The sequence below is a fragment of the Sceloporus occidentalis genome, unplaced genomic scaffold, assembly GCF_023333645.1.
Source record: "Sceloporus occidentalis isolate IW3139 unplaced genomic scaffold, rSceOcc1.0.p SCAF_3, whole genome shotgun sequence".
Classification (NCBI taxonomy): domain Eukaryota; kingdom Metazoa; phylum Chordata; class Lepidosauria; order Squamata; family Phrynosomatidae; genus Sceloporus; species Sceloporus occidentalis.
In genome coordinates, this window is record NW_028316983.1 from 50,263,132 (window position 1) to 50,290,145 (window position 27,014).

The following is a 27,014-nucleotide window of genomic DNA, read 5'->3' on the forward strand; positions in this document are numbered from 1 at the left end:
TTTCCAGCGGTTTCATGGAAATGTTGAACAGCATGGGGGACAGAATAGCTCCTTGAGGGACACCAGATGTCAATTCCCTCATAGAGGAGCATGCGTCCTCCAGCTTCACCATCTGGAATCTTCCCAAAAGGTAGGAATGGAGCCACTGGAGTGCAGTGCCTCCAATTCCCATCTCTCTCAGGCATTCCAGAAGGATACCGTGGTCGACGGTATCGAAAGCCGCCGAGATGTCCAGGAGCACCAGCATGGTCACACTTTCCCTGTCGGCGCCTAGATGGAGATCATCAACTAAGGCAACCATGGCGGTGTCAACTCCGAAGCCCGCCCTGAAGCCGGTTTGAAATGGGTCCAGATAATCGGTATCATCCAAGACAGCTTGGAGTTGGAAGGCAACTGCTTTCTCGATCACCTTGCCCAAGAATGGTAGCAGGGAGACCGGTCTATAGTTATTTCTCACCAGGGGATCCAGGGAGGGTTTTTTCAGAAGTGATTTGACCACTACTAACTTCAATTTAGATGGAAATTTTCCCTCCCGGAAGGATGCATTGATTATAGAACGTAACAATGTGGTTACTGCATCTCCTCCCTGGGCGGTCAACCAAGAGGGGCAGGGATCAAGAGCGCACGTTGTCTTCCTTACACTTCCAAGGAGCTTGTCCACTTCATCAGTATTTACAAACTCAAAGTGATCCAGTTTAATAGGGGCCACGGAAGCTCTGGATGCTTCTCCTATTGCTTCTGTTATAATACCGGATTCGAGATCAGCCCTTATCCGAGAGATTTTGTCTGCGAAGAAGTTGTTAAAATCGTCACAGCAGGCTTTAATTGGTAATAGTATAGGGTTCAGGGTGGGAGGTAGCTGGGTCAGCTCTCTAACCACCCTGAACAGTTCTACTGGACGAGACTCTGCAGACACAATGCGTGCAGCAGAGAACAAATTCTTAGCTGCACCCACTGCCACTCCATAGGCCTTCAAGAGGCTCTGATGAAGTGTCTTGTCAGATAGGTGCTGGTGTCTCCTCCAGGAGCGGTATAGTCGTTGTGTGTTCCACTTCATTTCCCAAAGATCTTCTGTATACCATATTTTCCTATTAGAAGTGGGACGCAAAGGATGCTCAGGAGCGATACTGTCTATAGCCCTGTGAAGATCATTGTTCCAGGCATCCATCAGAGCATCAACAGTATCGCCATCAGTTCCAACCATATATCCCTCTAGGGCTTCTTGGAATGTTTTGGGCTCCATCAGCCTTCAAGGGCGGACCATTTTAATAGGTCCTCCATCCCCGGGGGTTAATTGGACCTTTAGTCGTATCTCTACTAGGAAATGGTCCGTCCGTGACAGGGCTGAGGTTCCAAGAACCTCGGCCCACAGACTTTCCTGATCCGAACTAAAGACCACATCGAGGGTATTACCTGCACAATGAGTTGGCCCCGAGACTAATTGGGAGAGGCCCATGGCAGTCATGGAAGCCATGAAGTCCCGAGCTGCACCTGTTGGTTCTTGTGAGCCAGCCTCGAAGGGGATGTTGAAGTCTGGGGGACTCCAACACCAGTTCCGAGACCAGTTGTGTCAGCTCGGCTAGGGAGTCTGTTAGGCTATGGGGTGGACGGTAGATCAACAGGATCCCCAGACTGTCCCTAGCCTTCAGGCCAGTTATATACACTTGATGTGGTCTGTTTTCCGGATCGGTTTCCTAGACAGGATGAAAGCAGATTTGTGGACCTAGGCAACTCCGCCCCCCCGCCCACAGACTCTGACCTGCTCTTTAACAGTGTACCCGGCTGGGAGGGTCTGGGCCCAAACTGCATTGCTCTCAGCCCCCAGCCAGGTTTCAGTGATGCATGCCAGGTCAGGTCTGTTGTCTTCTAGAAGATAGTAGATTATGTGGGCCTTATTCTTAATTGACCTGGCATTGCATAAGAGCATAGAAAGAGTCTGTGGTATCGTTGGACTGACCCTCGGTTCTCTTGGGTTAGCAAGGTGGATGGAAGGCTGGATGGGTATTAAGAATCAATCCAGCCTTCCCTTATGTTTCAATGCCACCCTCCTACCACTATATCTCCCCATGCCCCACACAACACCTATGGGGGCACCTTGAATATCATCCCAAGTATCTCGGCATTCCCCTGACTGACTTTGCCCTGTATGGGCCCCTCTGGGTCCCTCCATCCTAACCAATGTTAGAACTAATAAGTAGAGGGTTAACATTACTGTTAGATTCCCTTAGCGTAGGTGGCCGCGCTAGTGCCTCTTTCCCTAATGGCCTTATGGATATATCTGAGGAGCAGTGTTTATGTGCAGATAGGCGTCAATGTGATAACAATACAAATATCCATAGCTGTGCACTGTTTCCGGGGTCCAGGGGGCTGAGTACTTCTTGGTGCTTAGGCTGGAGGGGAGGGGGTCGGCGAGCCGGCTTATAGGTGTGCCACTCTCACCGGTGCACCTTCTCCCCCTGAAGAGATGGTCTTTGCGCTGCAGGTTCTCTGGGTACCAGGGAAGCTGGGAAACTGAGTCCTTCTGGCGCATCCGAGCTGGAGGGAAGGAGACCGGGAAGCCGGCTTTTGAATGCGCCGCTCTCACCGGTGCACCCTTACCCTCCTTGCAGGTGTTCCAGCGCTTCAGGGCTCCAAGTTGTTCTGGCACAGTAACTGCGCAGCTGCGCAGCTGTGCACTGTCTCTGGGGTCCAGAGGGACAAACCTGCTTTTACATGATGGATCGAATAGCAGAGGGATCTCTGACTGCTCCATCCCACCTCTATAAGCCAGTGTTCAATGGGATAAAGAGGTTTGGAAGAAGACCAAATTACAGATGGATTGATTCAATCAAGGGAGCCATGGCCCAGAATTTGCAAGGCCTGAATGTGGTTGTTGCTTGCTGGGTGTTTTGGAGGTCTCTCATTTATAGGGTCACCATAAATTGAAGCTGACTTGATGGTTCCTTTCCAATTCTTACCAAGGATAGCAAATAAATAAGGCAAATTATTACTCCTCCCTCCTGTGTCACAACAGGAGAAAGTTGGTGGGGAAATGCCCAAGAAATTGCTATTCAGCTGACAGAGAAGGGCTACCCCATCCCAAACTGTTGCACTGACTGGGAGATATATGAAACTAGTCCCAAAGGAAAGGCAAAAAGTCACTTTACAAGGGTTATGACTCACTCTCCTTAATGGCTGCACATCCCATATATCTGGGCACAAACCATCAAGCATCCCTTCAGCCCCAGTGGAGATAAGGCAAAGAGCTGGAACCTTGAAAAGCTTTGAGGCAGATGGTAACACCCTCCAGATGGTTTGTACTGCAGTTTCCCTCACCACTGATATAATAGGCTGCTGGAATTGCAGTCCAATGATGATGATGATGATGATGATGATGATGATGATGATTTATATTTCCCACCTCTCCCAAGGATCAAGGCGGGATTACATCAGTAAAAATGATATAATAATACAAAATATGATCAATAAAACACTAATACTGAATTAACCGACATTCCTATTAGTTCTTTTAAATAAACAATTCATCATTAGCTAACAATCATAGTCAGGAGTGGAGCAATCATCATAACCTTTTATATGGAGTCTGGTGGATAAGTCCGCTGGAAGAGATCTGTTTTGAGTTCCTTCTTAAAGGCCTCTAAGGTAGTGATAAGATGGATCTCTTCTGGTAGGCTATTCCACAATTTTGGAACCACAGCAGTAAACGCCCTATGGGAAGTTGTCATTAACTTAGTGTTATGATGTTCCAATAAATACTTCCCAGATGTTCTAAGTGTGTGGGGCGGATTGTATAGGGGGAGGCGTTCCCACAAGTAACTCGGGCCCAAGCCAGTGATGGCCTCCAGACATTGACTTTCCAGAACTTTGAAAAAATGCAAGGGAAATTTTTCTCTGTTTTCATCCCCCATGGCTCCACATGGCTGCCTTCTTATGTTCATCACAGTTTTTCCTCTCATTCACCTGTTTCTGCCAAATGTTCCAAGCTGTGCTTATTGATTAGAACAAATCAGGTCCATCAGTTAGAACTAAACATGTTTTGCTGGCTTATTAAAGACATTTCCCCTTCTCTACCATCACTCATTTCACCATGTTCTGCAAATACTTCACTTTCTTCATGTTTCATATTCAAGGATCCAGGTAGCACCTTAAAGCTCTCTGTAGAACAAACTTAAAAAAAGGAATCCTTCACTCCCTATTGCATTGCTTTCCCCCTTTAACCATCACTTTTCATGGTAGCATTGGGATAAGAGGTACAAAAACTGGTGAGTATTTTTAAATCCTTAGTGTGGCCAACACAATCTGTTCAGAGCTTAGAAATGTCACTTTTTTGAATCACAAAATTCAAGAAACCTCCAACCAGTGTAGCCCAGCCACTGGGATCCTGGGAGTTGTGGTTCAAAAAAGAAAACTTTCCTAAGCTCTGTATCTATTCATATATACAGTTGGCCCTCCTTATCCATGGATTCTTTATCCACAGATTCAAGCATCCAATGTTTGAAAATGTTCAAAGAAATATATAAATTCTAAAAAGCAGACCTTGATTTAGCCATTTTAGATAAGGGACTCAATTTTACTACACATTGTATTTAATGGGACTTGAGCATCCACAAAGTTTGATATCCACAGGGGGTCCTAGAACCAAACCTTAGTGGATACCAAGGGCCCACTGTACTTTAAAGATGATGCATTTGGGCGGCATGGTGTTGTGGCTTAAATGCAGGGACCAGAGTCTGAATTTCTGCTTAGACATGGAAACGCACTGGGTGAACTTAGACAACTCACACACTCTTGGCCTGAGAGGAAGGCAGTGACAAACCCCCTCTGAACAAATCCTCCATCCTTGTACAATGAGCAGGGCAGAAGATGAGAGTGGATTTAGAAATTCAAGTAAGAAAACCTAATTACATGAGAAAGGGTATGGATGGCCTTAAATTACTTTATTTTGAAATAATATTTAACATAGATGGGAGAACAAAATAAAATAAAATATTTGAAATTGAGGATTCCCCTGCTTTTTTGTGTACCTTCAATTTATTTTTGACTTATGCCACCCTTGGGTTAATCTGTCCTGGGATTTTTGGGGGAGTGGGTTTAAGATTTTTCTTAAGGCTGGAATTATTTTGCTGAAAATAGAACAACTGTAGCAGCTGTTTTTTGTTTTTTTTTTTAATTTACCATTTACAGGGACATCTTGGTAACTCAGATTTATCCTTCATAGATCTTTTCCCAGATAACTGCAACATTTTATAAATAAATAGAGGAAGAAAGAACTGTCATTTGGGAGTTCTCAGTGAAGTTGGGCATTTTAGGAAGAGAATTTTATAAAGAAGGCAAAATTATAGTGCAGTTTTGCAAGTGTTGGATACACACAGGATGGAGGCAAAAATTCATCTCCAAGTAGACTGAGATGGTGAAAGGCCAGCCTCAAAGAAATAATAGGAAACTATGAAGTGTAGGCACTTGTCAGCACAATTCCCATAACTACACCACCAAGCAGAGTCCAAAAATGCAGGCATCAGAAGATCTAGCTATTATCGTCTCTACCAGCACCAAATTAATCAAATTAATGGGTTTTAAGTGCTCATTGAAGATCAAGTCAGCAAAAAATTGAGCACTTGAGAGGCAGGTATTATATCAGCATCCTTACAAATCAGAAAGCCCCAATGCTTTGATCTTTGGACTTTGGGCTCCACACTACACCATTGGTCAAACCACATCCAAAGTCTACTACACACTTGTTGAATAGGCAGGAGACAAACCCCAGGCTAGGAAAGATTATATCAAGCCTAGGTTGGGCTGTGACAGTGAACAATTCAGAGTACAATATCAAGTTGAGAATTTGCTTTATGTTTTGAAGAACTCCTTTGAAACTTGAGGGATGGTACCGAAGGGCTAATGTAATAGAGAAACCCAATCCATTTAGATCAGTGATGGGCAGGTGTTTCCTACCTATAGCTTCCTGAAGCCTTTGGCAGCATACCCAGGAGGTGCAAAAACATATGAAGAGCTACATTTGCCCACCCCTGATTTAAATAAACTTAAAAAACCCCATCATCCTTTCCTGACTACTCTGTCCTCCCTGGTTCATATATGTAAAACTAAGCAATCTGATTTTACCCTACAGTCTTCTGTGATTCTAAAACTATATAGAAGTTTTATATCTTTAGAAAGGAACAATATATGCATTGCACTTGGAATGGACTAGAAGTGTTAATGTTTACATGAGAGTAAGAAAGGGTTATGTTACCTCAGAATCGTCTCTTCCTTTAAGAATATGCATTGTAGAAAATTGTAGCATGTGTTAAAGAAATGCATGACATCCTACTACATCTGTACACAGCATTTTATGTTGCAGTAGTCAGTACATTATAATGTCACTTCCTAGCAATATAGCATGGTGACTATTTCAATATTGCTGACACTTCTTGGCAAAAGGTGAGCAGGCTTTGAAAGAGAAGCTCTGTGAAACCCGGAAGATTATGTTGACATCAGTTAGAGACCTAAAATGTGTCATAGAACCAGGATCTGATCATGCTAATTCTATTGCAGGTAAAAGTTCCCCAACAGAACTGGGAGGGAAGTATCACCATCTCATCATACCCTGTATTCCTAAAACCTGCTAGAGAGCTAAGCAAACCTCTGAAGTAATTTGCAGAAGGAGGGAGAAGAGATTAAAGTCTTATCACGCTAAAGGAAGCATGCTTCTGCAACAAGTTTCATTTAACTCATAACCTCCTCTCATTCACAGCTTCTTTGGTTCTTGCTAAGATTTGGAAACAGATTACTTTTTCTTGACAGTTTTTTTTTAAAAAAATAACAAACCTCTCACTGGGCAATGCTGCCCTCTGTTGACTATTATAATGTCTTGACAATGTCCTCACAAGAGGAAATTTCTCAGTCATAGTTATTGAGTGAGAATGGCTATGTCCCCTTACAAGAACAATTATGAAAATAAGACATCTCTAATTTAGGATAGTCTTTAGGTGTGATATAATTCCAGGGATAGGATCTAAGGCAAAATTCCATTTTTTTTTTAAAGGCACGATTCCATTTTGATCTGAAAATCCAATCAATAAATGGGACTGTAATTCTTTTGGAATTCAATGCACATTTTAACTACCACAGTGACCGTTCTACATGATTTTATTTATTGCTTACCACTTTCCTGTGTCAAAATTAATGTCTACATTAAAATTAATAGCTACATTTATCATTTTCATAGTTACCAATTTGAAGATCACTCTTTCTTTTCTTTTTTTAAAAATATGTGCACAACTATTAAGCTGTCGAAAACTAGTTTGGTGTATTAAATTTGTGTTGGACTAGGACTCTGACCAGGATTTAAATCTCATTCAGCCATGGAAAGTCCCTGAGTGGAGGACTCATCAGCAAATAGCTCCACTAAATGTTGAACTATTGTATTTTTGGATTTCCAACTTGTAATGGTTTGTTCGTGCTCCAACATCCAGCTATGCCCTAAATATATTGGGGTGTCTTTCACTCTATACCACTTGATTATACCACAGTGGTCAAATTCAAAAACATAGCTGTATTAATCTGGAAAATCAGTAGGCAACGGGATCTTGTAGCACTTTTGAGACTAACTGAAAGTAAGAAGTTGGGAGCATGAGCTTTTGTAGACTTGAGCCTACTTCCTCAGATGCATGTGGAACATCTATTTGCATATTTCTTAGTTCCATGCAAGCATTACATTTCTAGAAGGTAGGTGGTAGTAGGGAGATCGTACTGTGTGTGCTGTGCATTGCAAAGGAAGTGTTTAACCTGGTAAAAAGAAAGTAATGAAGGAAGGAAGGCAGAGAAAACCTCCCATGGCAAAGGGTATATCTTCATTCAATATGTCATTAGTGGGACCATCCAGAAGTACAGAGACAAGTGAGACAATGGCTACACATGTGGGAATTTACCCATGGGAGAGAGAACAAGACCATCCCTTGAGTTTAAATCTGAGTTTTAACAAATTGTGCCTAGTCTTGGAAATGGTTATATGTATGTGTGCGTGTATTGTGTGTGTGTGTGTGTGTGTAATCCTGATCAGTAGATCAATACACATATAACTTCAACTTAATCCTGAGGTTTTTGGTAAGCCTGGATGAACCATGGGTGACCTTTCAGAAATCTTAATCTCTCAGCCAAAGAAGAAGACAATAGCAAACATTATCTCTCAATAAATCTTCCCAAGAGGTAGAATTCAAAGATATAGCTGTTTTAGTCTATAGAATCAGTATGTAGAGAACTCTTGTCGCACCTTAGAGACAAAGTGAAAGAAAGAAGTTGGCAGTAAGTCTACTTCCTCAGATGTTTTTGGTATAGTGCACCTGCGTCATATGCGGGCGCGCTTTATGCGGACTTGAGCGTATGGACTCAAGCCATGGGGCGTGCGCTAGGAGTGCGTGGGGCACAAAAGGCAGCACGTCCCATTCAAATGAATGGGTGCGCATGCCCATGGCGCCCCGTGCGCCGCCGCCCACAAGCCCCATTGTTTCCAATGGGGCTTGAGCATAGGTGGGATTCACCTTACGCGGTGGGGTCTGGAACGGATCCCCCGCATAAGACAAGGGCAGACTGTAGAATGAAAACCAGGGACAGACAGAATATATATATATATATATATGCAATTGGTATATGAGAATGTCAATTCAAATTCAAAATCCTTTGTGCATGGAAATAAAGTAGCAAGTCCAGTTTTAATTATGGTAGTTAGTGAACAAAGACATTGGAAATGAAGTGGCAAGACCAGTATGGCTTTGGAAACTAGCCTGTAGGTGAGGAGAATAGATGAGTGTAGGACGCCCCCCTGAGGATGGGGTCAGATAGTGTTGAAATGTGTGTAGTGAGTCAGGAAGCCATTATTCTTGTTCAATCCATAGCCGAGGGACTGCAGTTTATGGATGAACTCCAACTTTGCTGTTTCTCTTTCCAATCTACCTTGGTTGTTCTTTTGTCAAAGGACTGTTGTTCTGAGGTCTGACATGGAATGCCTAGGGAGATTGAAATGTTCTGCCACCAGTTTTTGTATATTCCCATTCCTAGTGCCTGATTTATGTCCATTTACCCTCTTATGCAGGGGATGGCCTCTTTGCCCAATGTAGAGTGCTGATGGGTACTGATGACATAGTATGGCATAAATCACATTGGAGGATGAGCACGTATTATTGTGGGTAATGCCATTAGGTCTTGTGACATTTCTTGGATAAATGTGCGGGTAGAGTTGGCATCTTGGTTTGTGGCAAGGCTTAATACCTGTGTTCCCATCTGTCTCATGTGTCTTCCTGTGGCTGAATGCTTGTTTGAGGTTTGGAGACTGTCTGTAGGCAAGTAAAGGTCTGTCACCAAGAGACCTTGAAAGAGTGGTGTTATTGTCCAGAATGTGTTGTAGTTCATTGATGATGCGCCGGAGTGGCCCGTATTGGGAGCTGTTTGTGACCACTAGTGGGGTTCTGTCATTTTCCAAGAGGGTAATCATAAGTCTGAGTTAACCTCAAGACACATAAGACCAAATTAAGCAGTCACTTTGGCTCCCTGATCTAGACTTTTGATCATGACTCCATTTAGCCCATGAAAAGTATCCACCAGCTTAGATTTAAATGCATAGACTTTTCATATGAGTCCGCTTTGTAGCCCCATAAGCCAATATGTCCTGTACTTATAGCATGTCACATGTCATGATCATAGAATTATAGAATCATAGAATCATAGAGTTGGAAGAGACCACAGGGGCCATCCAGTCCAACCCGCTGCCATGCATGAAATCCAAGTCAAAGCATCCCCGACAGATGGCCATCCAGCCTCTGTTTAAAGACCTCTAAGGAAGGAGACTACACCATGCTCTGAGGGAGTTTGTTCCACTGTCGAACAGCCATGACTGCCAGGAAGTTCCTCCTAATGTTGAGGTGGAATCTCTTTTCCTGTACCTTGCATCCATTGTTCCGGGTTCTGTTCTCTGGAGCAGCAGAAAACAAGCTTGCTCCCTCCTCAACATGACATCCTTTCAAATATTTAAACAGGGATATCATATCACCTCTTAACCTTCTCTTCTCCGGTCTAAACATCCCCAGCTCCCTAAGTCGTTCCTCATAGGGCATGGTTTCCAGACCACCATTTTAGTCACCCTTCTTTGGACACGCTCCAGTTTCTCAATGTCCTTTTTGAATTGTGGTGCCCAGAACTGGACACAATATTCCAGGTGGGGCCTGACCAAAGCAGAATATAGTGGCACTATTACTTCCCTTGATCTAGACACTATACTTCTATTGATGCAGCCTAAAATCGCATTGGCCTTTTTAGCTGCCGCATCGCACTGTTGATTCATATTCAACTTATGGTCTACTTGGACTCCTAGATCCCTTTCACACGTAGTTTCATTCAGCCAGGTGTCCCCCATCCTATATCTGTGCATTTTATTTTTCTGCCCTAAGTGCAGTACCTTACATTTCTCCGCATTGAATTTCATTTTGTTAGCTTTGGCCCAGCTTTCTAGTCTATTCAGGTCATTTTGAATGTTGATCCTGTCTTCTGGAGTATTAGCTATTCCTCCTAATTTGGTGTCATCTGCAAATTTGATAACTGTGCTCCCAATTCTGTCATACAGGTCATTGATAAAGATGTTGAATAACACTGGGCTCAGGACAGACCCCTGCGGGACCCCACTGGCCACTTCTTTCCAGGATGAAAAAGAGCCATTGTTGAGCACCCTTTGGGTTCGGCCAGTCAACCAGTTACAAATCCATGTAACAGTTACTTTGTCTAGCCCACATTTTACAAGCTTGTTTGCAAGAATGTCATGGGAAACCTTGTCAAAGGCCTTACTGAAATCAAGATATACTATATCCACTGCATTCCCTTCATCTACCAAGCTGGTAATTTTATCAAAGAAAGAGATCAGATTTGTCTGGCATGACTTCTTTCTCTGAAACCCGTGTTGACTTTTTGTGATTATGGAATTGCCTTCTAAATGTTCTTAGACTCTCTGCTTAATGATCTGCTCTAGAATCTGTCCTGATATAGATGTCAGACTAACGGGACAATAATTGTTGGGTTCCTCTTTTTTCCCCTTTTTGAAGATGGGGACGTTTGCCCTGCTCCAGTCTGCTGGGACTTCCCCTGTTCTCCAGGAGTTCTCAAAGATTATTGCCAATGGCTCCGATATTACATTTGCCAGTTCTTTTAATACTCTTGGATGTAGTTCATCTGGTCCTGGAGACTTATATTCATTTAGATTAACAAGGTGTTCCTGTACTATCGCTTTACTTATTCTGTACTGAAATTCCCCTATTCTGTCCTCTGCTCCATTTTCCTCAGGTTGAGCACCCTTTGCCTTTTCTGAGAAGACTGAGGCATAGAAGGTGTTGAGTAATTCTGCCTTTTCTCTGTCCCCTGTTAGCATTTTGCCATCTTCTCCACGCAGTGGCCCTGCCATTTCCTTCTTCTTACTTTTGCTCCGGACGTATAAAAAAAAACACCAACGCTTTTTGTTGTTCTTAACCTCTCTAGCAAGCCTGAGTTCATTCTGTGCTTTAGCTTTTCTGACTTTACCCCTACACATACCTGCAATTTCTTTGAATTCCTTTTTCATGATTCCCCCCTTTTCCATTTCTTATACATGTTCCATTTAAAACTTAGCTCGGTTGAAAGTTCCTTAGTCATCCATCCTGGTTTCTTGAGACACCTCCCGTTTTTCTTTCTCACTGGAACTGTTTGAAATTGTGCCTTCAGTATCTCCCTTTTCAGAAAGTCCCATCCCTCCTGAACTTCCTTCTCTTTTGACCAGTCATGGAGTAACTTCAAATAAAAATTAGATAAGAGAAATAAAGGAAATGTTCTTTCTGCTGGAGCAGAAAATGGCTAAAGTCCAGCTCATCATTAAAAAACTCAATTAACTATATAGAACAAGAGACTTCTAATAGCAGGCCCTCTTGGACCACTGCAACTTGTAGAAAAGATTAGTTTTATTCTGAGAAGTTTGGTCTGTCAGTGAACTCATCCGCCACTTAAAATTAACTTTCACATTAATTAACATACAAACTACCATTTTTCTCTTTCATTTTGCTATCTATTCTAAGGGCTAAAGAAACTGTGTTTTGCCTAAGGCCAGTCATAAGTGATTACTGGATATGTATTTAAAAAGAAAGGGGATGTGCTGTGAAGTGTTTTTGTATCCTGAGATGTAACCTGAAAGCTTCATAACATTTAACAAAGTCTAAACTTATTTAAAATCTGAATTGCTTCTTCCATCCCTCCTTAGGAGTCTCACCCAGAGTCTCACCACACAGACTTCTTGAGCTGAATCAAGTCAGTATTTTTTCCTTCTCCTCTCTCTTATCTTCACCCCCTCAGATTTGGCAGTAAGATCTTTCCTGAAGAGGACACTGGGAGATGAAAGCTTGCCTGCAACTTTTTCTTATTAAAGTACTTTCATTTGCCAACCAAAATGTGCTAATGCTAATTGTGTTTAAATTTTATGCCCCATCTTTTATTGTCCTTAGTCCTTGGTTGCCACATAGGCAAGAAGGGAAGTGGCCTCTGCCTACATCGGGATCCCTACAGACATTCTTAACCAACAGAATTAACATCTGAGATGAAAGGGAGGCCTGTGACCCTAACATCATCACTTTTCTTCCCTTGTGTGATTTTTAATATTTTTTCTTGATGAAGAAGCCAGTGAAGCTTTGAAAGCCTGCATGATGTATTTTGTGTATTTCAGATGGCCAATAAAGATAATGGCTATTCTGTGGATTTTTGATTTTGTTGTAAAAGTATTTCCTGATTGGTGTTATTAAGTTGTGGAAATGCTATGCTGTGAAAATGTATCAGAAAAAAAGTCTGTGCTCTGGTCATAACATGTTTCTTACCGTAGTGGCAGGATAGTCCAAGCCACAATTGCCAGGGCTGAACTAGATCAGTCTGTGTCACAGAAAATTTGCCTTTCAGTAAGCTCTCTTTCTTTAGGCCCAGGAAATCCTAGCCTACAGGCTGTAGTTTGCAAGATAAATCATGGGCCACAGATGGTAGAGACTGTTAAAATGTAAGACTAGCCAGCTTTCCAATCTTTTAAAAAGCCACAAGAACCACAAATCCCACCACCATTTTTTTTTGTCTTCACAACCCCTCATCCCCATTCATTGTGTGTTCATCAATAAAGTAGGTGGGGTGATTTTTATGTGGCAGCCAGGAACATTATGGCAGAGGGAGTCAGTCACTATCCCTTCACTTCTCCATGGCTTTGGGCAGGGGTGTAACTAGAGGGGAGCAGGCTTCACTAGGGGAGGTGATACCACTGCTCCCCAAACATCTGCCTTTGGCAGAAACAGGCTGTGGAGTTCACCTGTGCCCCTTTAAAATGTTTAAGAGATGGTGTGAGTGGGGCAAGATATTAGAAAAGACAATTGATGCATTGCTAGGAAAGTTAGGAGGCAGTAAAAAGTGAAGACCACCACACAACGGATGGTTAGACTCAATCAGGGACCCGAGCAGGGCAGTCAAGGACAGGTAATCCATAGGGTTGACATGAATACATGTCAACTTGAGGGCAGCTAACCACAACATAGGCATTTAGAGCCAGTGTGGCATAGTCGTTTGGCTGGGATACCTAGTTTACCATCCATCCATGGAAATCCACTTTGCAGAGGATAACATTGGGAGAGGCATGGTGTAGTGGTCTGAATGCAGGACTAGAACTCTAGGAGACCTGCTTAGCCACAGAAACCCATTGGGTGACTTTGGGCAAGTCACACTTCTCAGCCTCAGATGCTAGCAAAAGGTAAACTCCCTCTGAGCAAATCTTGAAGAAATCCTATGATAGGTTCAGAAATGGGCTTTAAGGCACACAAGAAGAGGCATCTTGCCTCAATTGGTTACCTCCCCCCCCCCCCAACCCACGAACTCTAAGAACTGGTTCCCTTGCTAAGCTTTTGGAAATGCAATACTGTGATTGATGCTTAAATCTAGATTGGTAAATGCTTTCGCACAGATTTTTGGACATCTTGCAAGGAAGCAACTAGTCTCTCCATCTTCAGTTTATCTTTCCTGCCTTCAACTATCACTGCCAGTAAAAACAGGGGAAGGTGCAGTGATCATGCAGCAATGGCTTTCTGGTGATAATGATGGTGGAGGAGTTTATCATTTCCAATTAGAAATTCTATTAGATTTTTTAAAAAGTAAATTGTACTTAAATGGCAAGCGTTCACTCAGGAACTGTAATGGAATTTCAAGTGTGGGCTTTGATTTATTTCTCCCTTATTTTCATCACAAGGTGGCAGAAGAGTTATTTCTCTATGCACTTGGACTAAAATGTTAGATTAGGGGACAGAGAGACCTGATCTAAATAGATCTGAGCACAGCAAGATCTCCTTTGATCTGATCCTGAAGTGGGAAAAATGCAACAGAGAGGAAGGAAGGAACCTGACATGAAAGAACCCTCCAACTCAGGTATGTTTAGGTGTGTTTCAAGAAAGTAAATTTACCTGTGTTTCTTCATGCTATGGTTGTTGTTGTGTGCCTTTAAGTTATTTCTGATTTATGGTGACCCTAAGGCCATATCACGGGGTTTTCTTGGCAAGTTTTCTTCAGAGGCCATTTGCTATTGACATCCTCACAAGGCTGAGAGAGAGTGATTCACTCAAGGTCACCCAGTGGGTTTACCTAGTCAAGTCAGGATTTGAACCCTGGTCTTGAGTCTTAGTCCAGTGCTTAAACCACTATGTTACACTGGCGCTCTCAGGTTAAGACACAGGGTTAAAAAAAGCTAGAAATTTATTCATGTGGCTAGAGCAGTCATAATGATATATATATATATATATATATATATATATATATATATATATATATTCTTAAACAGTCAGAAATTGAGATTTCTTAGGGGAAGAAATCTATACTTATTATTTCCAAGCCCCAGCCAGAGACAGTAGTTCTCGATGTAATTCTGGAAGATGAAACCACTGTTTTCTTTTGTGGGAAACAAAGGTGTCTATACATTAACCTCACTTAATTTTGCTCTATCCATCTGTGCGGTTATTGACCACAAAACAAAAACAAAACAATCCTTGTAAGTATGTTCTCTAAAAAACAAAACCAACTTTAAAAAACCGAACAATGGAACAACTAAAATCTAAAACCTAGTTACAGGCCTGTTGTTGGTTCCCAGGAAACACAGCCCTACAAAGGGGCTTGGTTAGGTAGATTGCCACAGCTGAGATAAATATATTCAATACTTGTTACACCCAGCATGCTAGAAAGTGATGGGTGGAACCTTAAAGAGCGTTTGATGTTGTAAAGTATGTGCTGCAACATTCCAGACTGGGGAGAGGGCTTTGCAATCAAATAAATCTGTCTTCATCCCAAGGGAGAAAAAATTAAGCTAATTGCTGCTCAAGCTAGTCAGGTATCCCAAACTCTTAGCCCTGGCCCACGGCATGAAAGCAGTACAACTGCATATAGACTCTGCTTTCATGGGCTAATCAAAGATACACTCAAGTTGCAGATAAACTACACTGCAAGGTATACCTAATGAACACACCTCTACTAGCAAATAAGTTCATTTCTGAAGTCCAAGAAAAAGAATAAGCCAAGAAGGGAGCTGGTTTAGTGTTCCGCAATGCTAGATGATACACTACAAAATGCAGCAGAACTGAAAGGATGCAGTTCCCTATCTAAAGACTGCAGGCAGGGAACTATCAGAACTATCAGTTACCATCATATTATGTTATGTGGTAATAGCTGGCATTGATGCAGATATACCCCACCATAATGAATTCTTAAGAATGTGCAGCTAAGCTTTCAAGAACTTTAACACTGCTGGTCAAATATTCTCGGAATTGTTTCCAAATATCAATAGCTTTGCTATTTGTTACTAAAAGCACTGGACCTGTATTGTCAGCTATTTGATGCATTTGCCCTATATGTAGACTACAGTTAGGGAACTTCTGTTGGACTCTAATTCCCATCAGCTTTAGGAAGCCAGACCAATGAATGATAAGGGATTCTGCGAATAATCATTGATCAACACCTGGGGAGCTGAATGTTTCTGCTTTGAGGAGACCAATAAAAGCTAATGGCATGCTTACATACTGCTGGTAAATATTTTATGCTCATCCTTTGACAGCTTTAGCATACAAGCAGCCCAACTTAGTTTTCAAACAAGGGCTTACACAGGATTCAAATCATAAAAATAAAAACCTTTATTGATAGTATGAACGTTTAACGTGTTTAATGCTGCCAGCTATAAAAATGATAAAAAAGACTTCTGCTTCATACATTTGACTTTACAAATATACAAATGTTAATGAAAATTAATACTAGATTATGCAGCTTGAACTTCATTAAAATCCTTTTAAGTCAGTGGCAAATCTCTCTAACAATACATGATTCAAAGAAGGTTAAACATTTTGTTTCTATATACATTAGTCTACACAAAACTTAAATATTAACCCTGGAAGTCTTACTGAATTTGCTGGAACCACCTGTGCATTGTGCTTAGTTTAATCTCAGAAGATAGGCTACTAGCAAAAATACACATCTCCTTTTGCATTCTTCCTTCCCACAATCCATTGCAGAATACAGTACTCAGTGCATTTCCTAATAAAATTCATTATTGTATATAAATCTCTATAGAGTTATATCATAAAGAAAGGATACAAATTAGTGTAAACACCAAGGGAATACTTTAAGGGCTGCTACAATACTTTCCCTTTAATATTAGAAGAGAACTGACAAGAAATTATTCAACCAGTTTTCAGTTGTGCAACTCTTTCTAAAAAAGATGTATTGCACAACTAAATGGTTGGTGTGCTTATCACAGTTGTTTCCTATCTGTCTGTAATTAATGATCAAGTATTGTTAATATAAAGGCCAAAGGGAAACACAGTATACTAAATAAGTATATATTTGTGTGCTTGAAACCATCAGTCTCAGAAATATTAGCCACTTGCTAAAATACTTGAGTCTAGCAGTTCTACATAAAAAATGAAGGAGACTACTGGCTACTTCATATACAGAGGTATCTTGAAGCAGCACTAATACTTTTCTTTTTTTAATATGAAGTACTCAAGAGCTTTGGTCTAATGTGGGAATGGGGATTATGTGACCTTCTGGATGATACTGTACAGCAGATCCCAGAAGAAGGTATGGGAGTTAGGCCTGACCGAAGCTGTGGTCCCAACATCACCAGGAGGATGACACATCTAATCTAATACAGTATCTAATCCTCAATCCATTATCTCAGTGTGATAATGCAGCAAGTGTTCATGATTTCAGATGTTTTGGCCCCTAAGGCAAGAAACACATAATGTGACAATGTATGTGTCTGCTATTCATACAGATTATGTTTTGGGAGATATTGATATACTTTTTACTCAAGCTCAGTCTACAAACAATTTATTCTTAACGTTGAGCACACATTCTTGTAGTATTTTAGGGCAAAGCAATCTAGCAAACTTTCTGACATGAGCAGGATACAGAACTGCTGGTTTACAGAGAGGGCCAGTATACAAACATTTGTCAAAAAGATGTAACAAATACAGAGTGTAGGAAGTTCATTAAGAAGGAAATGCTCTAGCCCTTTATTGGCCCCATAGTCTTATCTTTTCTTGGAAAAGGGTTTTCAAAAGTAAAGTAGATGAAGCTTAAGAAGCATCTTTGTAAGTGTTATTTCCTCAGTTTCTTCATGAAATATGAAGAACCTCTGTAATATAACCACACTAGATTTACTGGGTGCATAACATACATGCATGCCCCCTTCTCTTTACACACACACACACACACACATACATATATGCACATCTCTATGGCAAAAAGTCAATGATTTGGTTTTCACAGTGCTGCCAAGAGGACAGCTGTCTTCCATAAACACACAACCTAATCATCAAAACCTATGTTAGTTTGACATACAATATTATTGTATATCGAGCAACATTATGTTATTGCTTGGGATCATCTAGAATTGATCCAATATTTCCAATGTAAAAAAAGCTGTATCATACTGAATAACATTTATCATTTCAAGTAACATTAAGATCTTTATCAGCTAACAGCAAAGATCCTGCTCTCAGAAGTTCTGAACATAACAGTAGAATGCGTGAAGATCATTAGAAACCCAACCCACACTTCCAGACTTAATCTCACCTATTTTACCTCTACTGGAAGAAAATATTCAAGGAATGGATACTTTACTGGAAAAAAAAATGGCACCCTGATTGTTTAAAGCTTCCAAAGTTTTTTTTTTTTAAAGGAAATGTTTGGGCTGCATAAAGCTCAGCAATGGGGCCAAAGTGCATCTGACAATGCAGCTACATTAACTGACTTTGTTTGTAGCAGGGAAACAACTGACCGATCTAGCGATCACCTTTGGAACATTTCCTTTCTGTAGCATATTGTTAGCAGAACTACTGGAAAGGATCAACAGTGTTGATTTCAACATTCATGATTCAGAAAAACTGTTTCCTGCAGTTGGACAATTCCTTCTGGTTTGCAAAGGATCACATTCATATCTGCAGGATTTAGCTCAGGCACTTCTTAGATAATGTCTGTCTGGAATGGAAGTTTGCATGGCATGTTTTTCTGCATAATTTAAAAATGACTGTTTTTGTTGTCATAGTCCACTGGTTAGCTCCCAGCACAGGAAATCAACTGCTTCTTTATACTTGGTATGTCTGCTGCTATGAGACACCTAGAGGCTCTAGTGTTTAAAGGTTTGTATACAAGTCATAGTAATAATAATTAAAAAAAAACACAAAGGAAAAGTACACTAAATGTGTTATACAAACAGATTCTGTTACTAACCAAATAAATAACATGGAGTGGATAAGACAATGTTTCAACTCCAGGAATGGCAAACACTTGGAATGTGACTTCTTCTGGAGACTAGCTATTTGTTGGCAATAAGATCTCAACTTCTTTTCCATTGGTTACAACAGCATTGCTTGAGCAGCTACTTGCCAACTCCACAGGAGAACCCAGAGAAGCAACTTGAGAGGTTTTAGTTGGTGGGGTTGGAGTGGCTGGAGAAGGAGCCAGACCAGGTTTCTTTGGAGGAATTGGTGGAGGGTTCCCTCTTTCAGCTCTGGGTATGGTAGGCGATTTAATTCCAGGTGACAATGGACTTAATGGGCTAGAGACTTTCCCTGGGCTAGACTCACTTTTGGGACTCATTGCACTGGCCAGGTTTCGGTAGTCTGTGCCAAAGGGTGAGCTATTAGGAGAGACTGGCTTGATAGGACCCTGCTGGCTGGTGAACCTGGAGAGAACCTGAGTGACTGTATTGCGAGCAAGTTGCTTTGCAGCAGAATTATCAACAAGAGTGGGTGACAGATCTCTGGATGGAGGACTCTGGAGGCCACTTGACTGGTGATCTTGATCAGCTTGGGACTGGAATTTGTGTCGAGCAGCATGGAAACGTTGATTGATTCCCACCTGATAGGAAGACTGGTAGCTGGGGCTGCTGGCGGAAGCTCCAATCAAACGCTTTGTCATTACTGGGGAGGAGCATGGGGAGGATGTCAGAGATGATGAAGCTGTGTTGCTTGGTGATAAAGATATCCCAGTGGAAGGAAATGGTGAGACTGAAGGGGAAAGTGACTCTGTTCTTACTGGGGAGCCACTACTTTCTATGGTACTCTCAACAGCTGACCCAAGAGGCTTACCCTTCTGCACGTTCTCCACACTGGAGTGAGCTGCCTCTACATTGGGTTGCGTATCAGCATCACAATGCCCATTTGTTCTGACATAAGGATGGGGAGCTGTGACACAGGTGGTTGTTAACATGTGTGCCAGCCTGACAGTATTCCCCTGGCTGGTGTTCTCAGTCAGGGAACCTCCTGTCTGGCAAGCTACTGATCTGCCTGAACAGCCCTCTGTGGCAATTGCTATGGACACCATCGAGACACTGGGTGGTGTGTGCTCAACATCATTGTTAGAAGGTTTGTAAGAAGCCTCTAATTCTTTTAGTGTTTTCTTCAAACTTTCTACTTCTTCCTTCAGGGCTTTTGTGCGATTCTCTTCTCGATTCAATTTGGCCCTTAATTGCTCTCGTTCAATGTCAAACTCAGACAGCTGCTTCTCTACTTGCGCCTCCATTTGCAAGCCCCTCTTCTTTTTAGCTGCTAGCTCCTCCTCCAAGTGGCTCACTTTGCTTCTTTCCTGCTCTAGCTTCATGCTTAGTTCCCCAACCTTCTGTCCTTCCTCTGTAGCCTTGACTGTGGCTTTCTTACATTCCAACACAAGCATGGAAGAAAGCTGCTTGTGGTGTGCACGTTCCTCCTCTAACTGGCTGGACATCTTTTTTTGCTCTCTCTCAAACTTCTTCACCTGGGACTTTTCAAATTCCAGCTAGAAAAAAATAATAATGAAGGATCTTAAGGGAAAAAAGTAAAGTTGTTTAACACATACCCCACAAAAAATTAATAAATAATAGAGAATGAATGCATGTATCAATGATATTTATGAATTAACTCAACCTGTGTACATAAAGTAACATTATGAATAATTATAATAATTACTGTTCTGCCTTTCTTCCAAAATTGTAACTCAAAATTGTAACTCAAGCTTACAGTTTTTTTTAAAAAATAACAATACAGCTAAAAAAATTTAAAGAGTGAACATTAAAATAAAATTAAACTATTCAGTTTAAAATAATTTAAACAATAAAAGGCTAAAATGAAATTAAAAAGAGAAAAAAACCCTATTAAAATAGTTCAGTTTAAAGCAATATGCATCCCTTAGCCTGTTCTTTCAAAAGCTTTTACTTTAAAGGCCAGTTAGAATAAAAACATTTTTGCCTGCCAATGGAAGGACAACAAGGAAAGGTGCCATTCTGGCATCCCTCAGAAAGGAGGTTCCAGAGTTTAGTGACAGCCACTGAAGAGACCCTATCTCACATCGCTAGCAACTATGCAGGAAACTGCAGGAAGAGATTATCTGCTAGATAGCTTGGACACAAACTATATAGGGTTTATAGCTTACAACCAGCACTTTCAATTGTGCCCGGAAACAAACTGGCAGCCAGTGGAGCTATTGTAACAGGGGAATAGCATGATCCCTGTAATCTTCACGGTTGGCTACATGTATTAACTAGAAAATGGTCATAATGAAGATTCATTGGTTTTTTTTTAAATGACATGAGACAAAAGCTGATCCCAGCTCCTTGACACGTATGCTGGTGTGTTCACAGGAAGACTATAGTAAATAAACACTGTAGCCCATATGGTAAAACTACAGCCTTTCATAAATGCTACTTGCTTTATATTCTCAAATGTTACCACAGCTCTTACTCTTAAGTCACTTTGCCCATTTGTATACAGAACAAAATCTCATGCCCCTCTGAACTAACTAAAACTTTCATTGCAGTAAAACATGAGCCACACACAGAAAGCTTCCAAACAATTATAAATCATTACTATTTGAGAGAAAATTAAGTAGTGAGAAAGGCTACCTGTTGAGTGAGTCTCTCCCTCTCCTTTTCTAGCATGTATGTGACATCATCTCCCTCTGCAGTATCTTGGGCATGTCGCTGTCTCTCTTCTTCAAGATCCAAAATTACCTTTCAATCAGAAAAGCACACTATCAAACACTATTAATTACAGCAACAATTACAAGCATATTCAGATGTGAAAACCAGGCCTCTTTTTCCTTAAGGAAGAATTTAAGAACATTCATACACAGCTACATGAAATCCTTTAACTTTGCTTACTGAAAAGATTCTGTGCAATAGTTAATTGCCCATCCATCTCCCCAAACTAGTACAGTGGGACACCAGTTTCCACGTACTTGCTATCCGTGGATCTGAGCATCCACGGACGGCAAACCTGCCTTGTCCATAATGGTGACATGTACACATGGCCGCACTGCCACTGGGGGACAGTGGAGGCTTACCTGACATCTCGTTGTCCCTAATGGTGGCATGGCTGTGTTCATGCACCGCCACTGAAGACAACAGGGGCTGTCCCTTATGGCAACATGGCCATTTGCACATGCTGCCATTGGGGAAATTGAGATTTGAGCATTCGTGGATTTTGCTATCTATTGGGGGAGGGGGGGACAAATCCAGAACAGCTCCCTTGTGGATACTGAGGGCCCACTGTATATCCACCTTTTGAACACTCACATTCATTCTCATTAGGCTTGTGAAAGAGGTTAGACCATAAAGAGAAAAATGCTATTATGCCAGTGTTATAGCGCTGGAGGAAAATTATGTATATAGGCCAGAGGTGAGGAACATACGGCGCATAGGTTGCATACAAGCTTGGCATTGTTTTTGCCATCACCTTTTAAAATACTGGGTTTTAAACTTTTCTCTCCACAATGGTTCCCTCAGAGGCATCTCCCCAAGCCTCTAGGGAAACTATTTTCCTGCACGTTCGGACATTTTGGGGCCTCTCTCTTCTTTTTAGGTCCACATGGACCTGAAATGGAATATGTGTGTGCGTGTATGTACTTTCAAGTTGCCTGTCAATTTATCGTGACCCCATGAATTTCATAGGGTTTTCTTAGGCAAGGAATACTCAGGTTGTTTTGCCAATTCCTTCCTCTCTAATTTTGCTTTGTGCAACCAGCCAAGCGTTCTTCCACATTTTATGTTGAATTACAGGAATAACTGACATTCTTTCGAGTTACTACATATCAAAAAGCCATATTCTCTAGATGACACTGTTTCAGTACATATTATAAGAATCCATTATTACCTGTTTTCCTCTAAAGATTCATGATAATTATGTTAGCTACCTTACTGGTATATAAAAATGTTTAGAGAATTCAGGTTCTGGTATCTCTAGGAAAAACTAGTGTTTAGAAAAAAATGAGTGTTTTTGTCATAATAGTTCAATTTATATATCAAACTGGCTTGTGGAAGGATTTGCTAGTTTGGATTTACTAAACATTTTTTTAAAGTTAAAAAGATTTGTATAGAAAAATCCCTCTAAGCTTCGACACCAAAATAGTTTAGTCTGAATTTCCAAGACATGTGCACAGAATCATCTAGGCTTGTTTCTAAGATAATATATTTATAATTAGTATAAAATATATTGTACTAATATTTCCGCAACACTTCAGACAGTGTAACACAATGCAATTCAGCAAAAGTAATTTCCTCATTCTAATGCCAGCACAAACCTACTGAGGTTATTTTATTTTCTGTGACTAAAGATATTGAAGATGCTAAAATGGTGATATCTGGTGAGACTTCCAGAGCAACTGGGGAAGTAGAAGGTAGAAAACAGATAACAAGGCTATCTGTTTTAAGAATTTATGCTATATAATACATTTTCAACAACAATGTGCGTGTGTTTTAAAGAATACTCCTATGCTTTATTAAATGAAATACTTGGGCATTTTATAAAAAGGAAGTGGACAACGCAATACCATTTAAATTAGCCAAATTAATGTTTGAAGACAGAGATGTATAAAATCATAGATTTAATTGAAAACTTCACCCAAATAGGAAAAAATAGCTCAATAGATGTTACTCTGCTCTACAATCAGACCAGATGGAAGTGATACTAGTCAGTGATAAAACAACACTGGATTGGGAATTGCAAACCAACTCCCCCTTCCCCCACTGAAAGATCAGATTTATAATTTGGGGTGTTCTTGGACACAAAACTGCCCTTGGAAAGCCAGGTTACTCTGATAGCTAGGAGCACCTTTGCCCAGCTTTCTTGGGGAAGGCAGATCTGGCTACAGTGGTTCATGCCTTACCTCTCAATAATTTGATCTACATGGTACTCCCTTTGAAAGGTGTTTGGAAGCTGCAGCTGTGCAAAATGCAGCAGCCCGACTGGTCTCGGGTATGCGTTTGAAAGACCATGTAATACCAGTTGTGCAAAAACTACATTGGCTTCCAGTCTGCTTCCAAACTCAATTCAGGGTGCTGGTGTTGACCTACAAAGCCCTAAAAAACTTGGGGCCAAGATATCTGAAAGTCTGCCTTCTCCCATAGGAGCCTGACAGAAATTTGTGCTCTTCAGAGAAGGCCCTGTTGTGTGTCTCAACACCTTGTGAAGTTAGGCTGATAAGATGGCTTTTTCTGTAGTAGTGCACTGACTGTGGAACTTCCTACCCAAGGAAGATAGGCTGGCCCCATCTCTTTTAAACCTCTGATGGGCTAAGTTGTTCTGAATGGCACACAGTGTTTGAAATTGCTTTTAACTATTTCAAAGCTGGATTCTAGCATAGTTTTCAGACTGTTTTTAGGAATTTTTAAAAGAGTATTTTCATGTTTTAAAAATATTTTTCTTTGTATGGTTTTAATTGATTTTTATTAATTCATCACCTAAGAAGCCCTTGTGGGCTCAGAGGTGACACAGAAATACTCTAAATAAATTACATAAATAATACAATATAAAATCCTAAACAGAAGCAAATTTTATTAGTTTGATCACAGTTCAAAGGACTTATATCCCACCTTTCTGTGCCTGCTCTCTGCAGCAGCCAGTTGTGACAACATTTTCTCTTGCATATTCTTGCAATGTTTCATCACTACCTTCAAGATGGACAAGGGATTGGCACAAACAGGTTGCTTTTCACCATAATTTTCTTCTTTCAATGCTTCAAAATCCCTCTGAAGAGCCAACAGTGGATCACTAATGTTGTATTTTCCATAACGCTCTTCAATGAAAGTATCTCTGTGCTGAGCCTGAAACAAATTATCAAATATTTTAATTGTGAAGTGCCAAAGAAAAGGAAAAGGAATCTTTAGGATAAAATGTACCATTTCACAGTAACGGGAGATGAATAAACCCCAACCCAAATGTGGTCTAATTACACAAGTAAATGACAGTGGAGAGTAGGGAATGAAGAATACATTTGCTAGAGACATTACTAAACAAGGAGGGAGATCCAATCCAACAAGAAGAAGTCTCTTTATCATGAGCTTTAAAATAAACTTGATTGAGTCTATGAGAATTGACTGAAAGGGACTGAAAGGAAGAGGAAAGTGTGCCAAAAAAAGGAAGTGACCCAGCAACCAAGTATGAAAAAGCTGCTTGGCTGAAACTATTATGGAAAGAACAGCAAAAAGTGTATGCCTGAATTTAGTGTGCTGGCTGAGTGTGCATACGGACAATACCTACTCCCAGGTGGGGGGACAGACACACAAAGCAACTCTGCCTACAGCAGACTTGGAGTACATGGTATGCTCATTCCTACTATTGCTGTCGGATAACAATATAATACCACAATATACAGATTGCTTCCTATATAAAGTCTCCTTCATTGCAAAGCAGGCCAATATTTGCTCCTCCTTCCCTGACTCCAAGCAGAAGATGATACACTGCAACTGCAATAATAGACATGGTTGATAATACTGGCTGTTTCACAGCTCTTATTTCCTCTCACAGAATCTCACTGCTAGTGTTCCACAATGTGGCTCTGTAACGCTAAAAAAATAACAGTGAAGCAGCCCTCAGTCTTGAGGGTAATGGAAATTCTTCACTCTCTTGACTGTTTGGGGAAAGCTATTCCAGTATCTTTTCCCTCATTCAGTACCCATAAATGTTCTCCATGCATACAAAACAAGTCCCAATTTACCAACTAAATCACATGATTTGAACCACAGACAACATCACTTTCCCACTCTGGTATGAGAACACTGATTTTCTTTCAGAATTACTCAGCACTGAACAACAAGGCATTTCATGAATGGTTTCTGTAACTGGAGAGTAAAAATATCTCAGGAAATGTAAGAAGTGGAATGGTGCTTGCCTAATCTTAGTCCAAAACAAAAACAAAAGAAAGCAGTACTGTTACATTTAACTATTGTTTAGTAAATGCAATGCCAGGTTGATTAGACTGTTGATCTATCATACACTCATCACTGTAATAATTGGAAGTATGCAGGAAAATTAATCCTACACAGAATCCCACAGATTCATTTATACAAAGGCAGAAAAATAATACTCTCACATTACCATTTGTCTTTTCCAAATTCCGTTCTTAACTAGCTTAAGAATAGCACAGATCCAATAGTGCTTGTTTCCTCTCAATGGAGCTTACAATGTCATTTCAAATAAGCATGAGCTGATTAGGCTTTGAGTATTGTAAATCTAGCACAGAGGACAAAGCTATTTGTTCAGACAGACTGGTCATATAAGAGGCTCTAAGGTGAGTTTCTGGAATCTCTCTCTGTGTAGAGAAAATCAGATTCTGAACTCTTTCCAAACTTTGATCATTTACTGCATGTCAACAAAGATTTAAATAAGACATGTAATTAAATGCCCCTCTAAGCAGGCCATACAGAGATAGGGAATCTGCAGATTTCAAAATCATGATGGATTCAAATTCTTATAAGCCAACCCAACACCACGGTGCATCAGGAAATCCAATTTGACAATAATCAAGAGGACCACAAATTATTTACTCCTGCTCTAGTTGGTCAAACATACAATCTATATTTGTGTATAAGCTGAACTCATGTATAAGTTGAGGGCAAGTTTTGGGGCCAAAATTATGGATTTTGATATGACTCCTGGATTAGATCTTTCGGCCTGTGAGGGAGAGAATAGGCTGGCCCAGCTCCACCAGGGCTAGCCTGAAGAAGAAGAGCCCTCCCTCCAATCCATCTGCCTTGGTCCAGGCCTCAGAGGGAGAGAAGAATGCTGGACCTGATCCCCTCCCCCCTCACCATTCCCTTCTCTTTTTGTATCACGTCTTTTTAGATTGTAAGCCTGAGGGCAGGGAACCATCTATTATCCCCTCTGTTGTAAGCTGCCTGGATTCCCAGTGATTGGGCGGCATATAAATAAATCCTATTATTATTATTATTAGTCGAGAGTAAAACTTAGGAGCATGTAGTATAGGATGTAAAGGACAAAGCAAATGATGCCAAAAAAACAAAACAAAACAAAAAAAACACCGTACAAAATTCCAACAGGCATAACTTTGTGCTCACACCCTAAAGGCTTGCTGGATGGAAGGGTACAGTTCCTTTTTTTGATACAAATTAATACTGGATCTTAACTCTTGCCAATACATTTACTGAAGCTACAGTAAATGGTGGCTGTTCAATGTGGGGG

General features: G+C 40.9%; 1 protein-coding gene across 1 annotated transcript in view; it reads right to left on the bottom strand.

The window, feature by feature from the left end:
* Window positions 1-17,372: 17,372 nt before the first annotated feature.
* Window positions 17,373-27,014, bottom strand: part of CTTNBP2NL (CTTNBP2 N-terminal like) — a 37,044-nt gene continuing 27,402 nt past the window's right edge. Inside the window, exons 3-5 of the mRNA XM_089514406.1 lie at window positions 24,407-24,637; window positions 21,440-21,547; window positions 17,373-20,337 (exon numbers count right to left, since the gene is read on the bottom strand). Coding sequence (XP_089370532.1) covers window positions 18,874-20,337; window positions 21,440-21,547; window positions 24,407-24,637 — 1,803 coding nt within the window. The 3' untranslated portion in view covers window positions 17,373-18,873. The remainder of the gene's footprint in view (window positions 20,338-21,439; window positions 21,548-24,406; window positions 24,638-27,014) is intronic.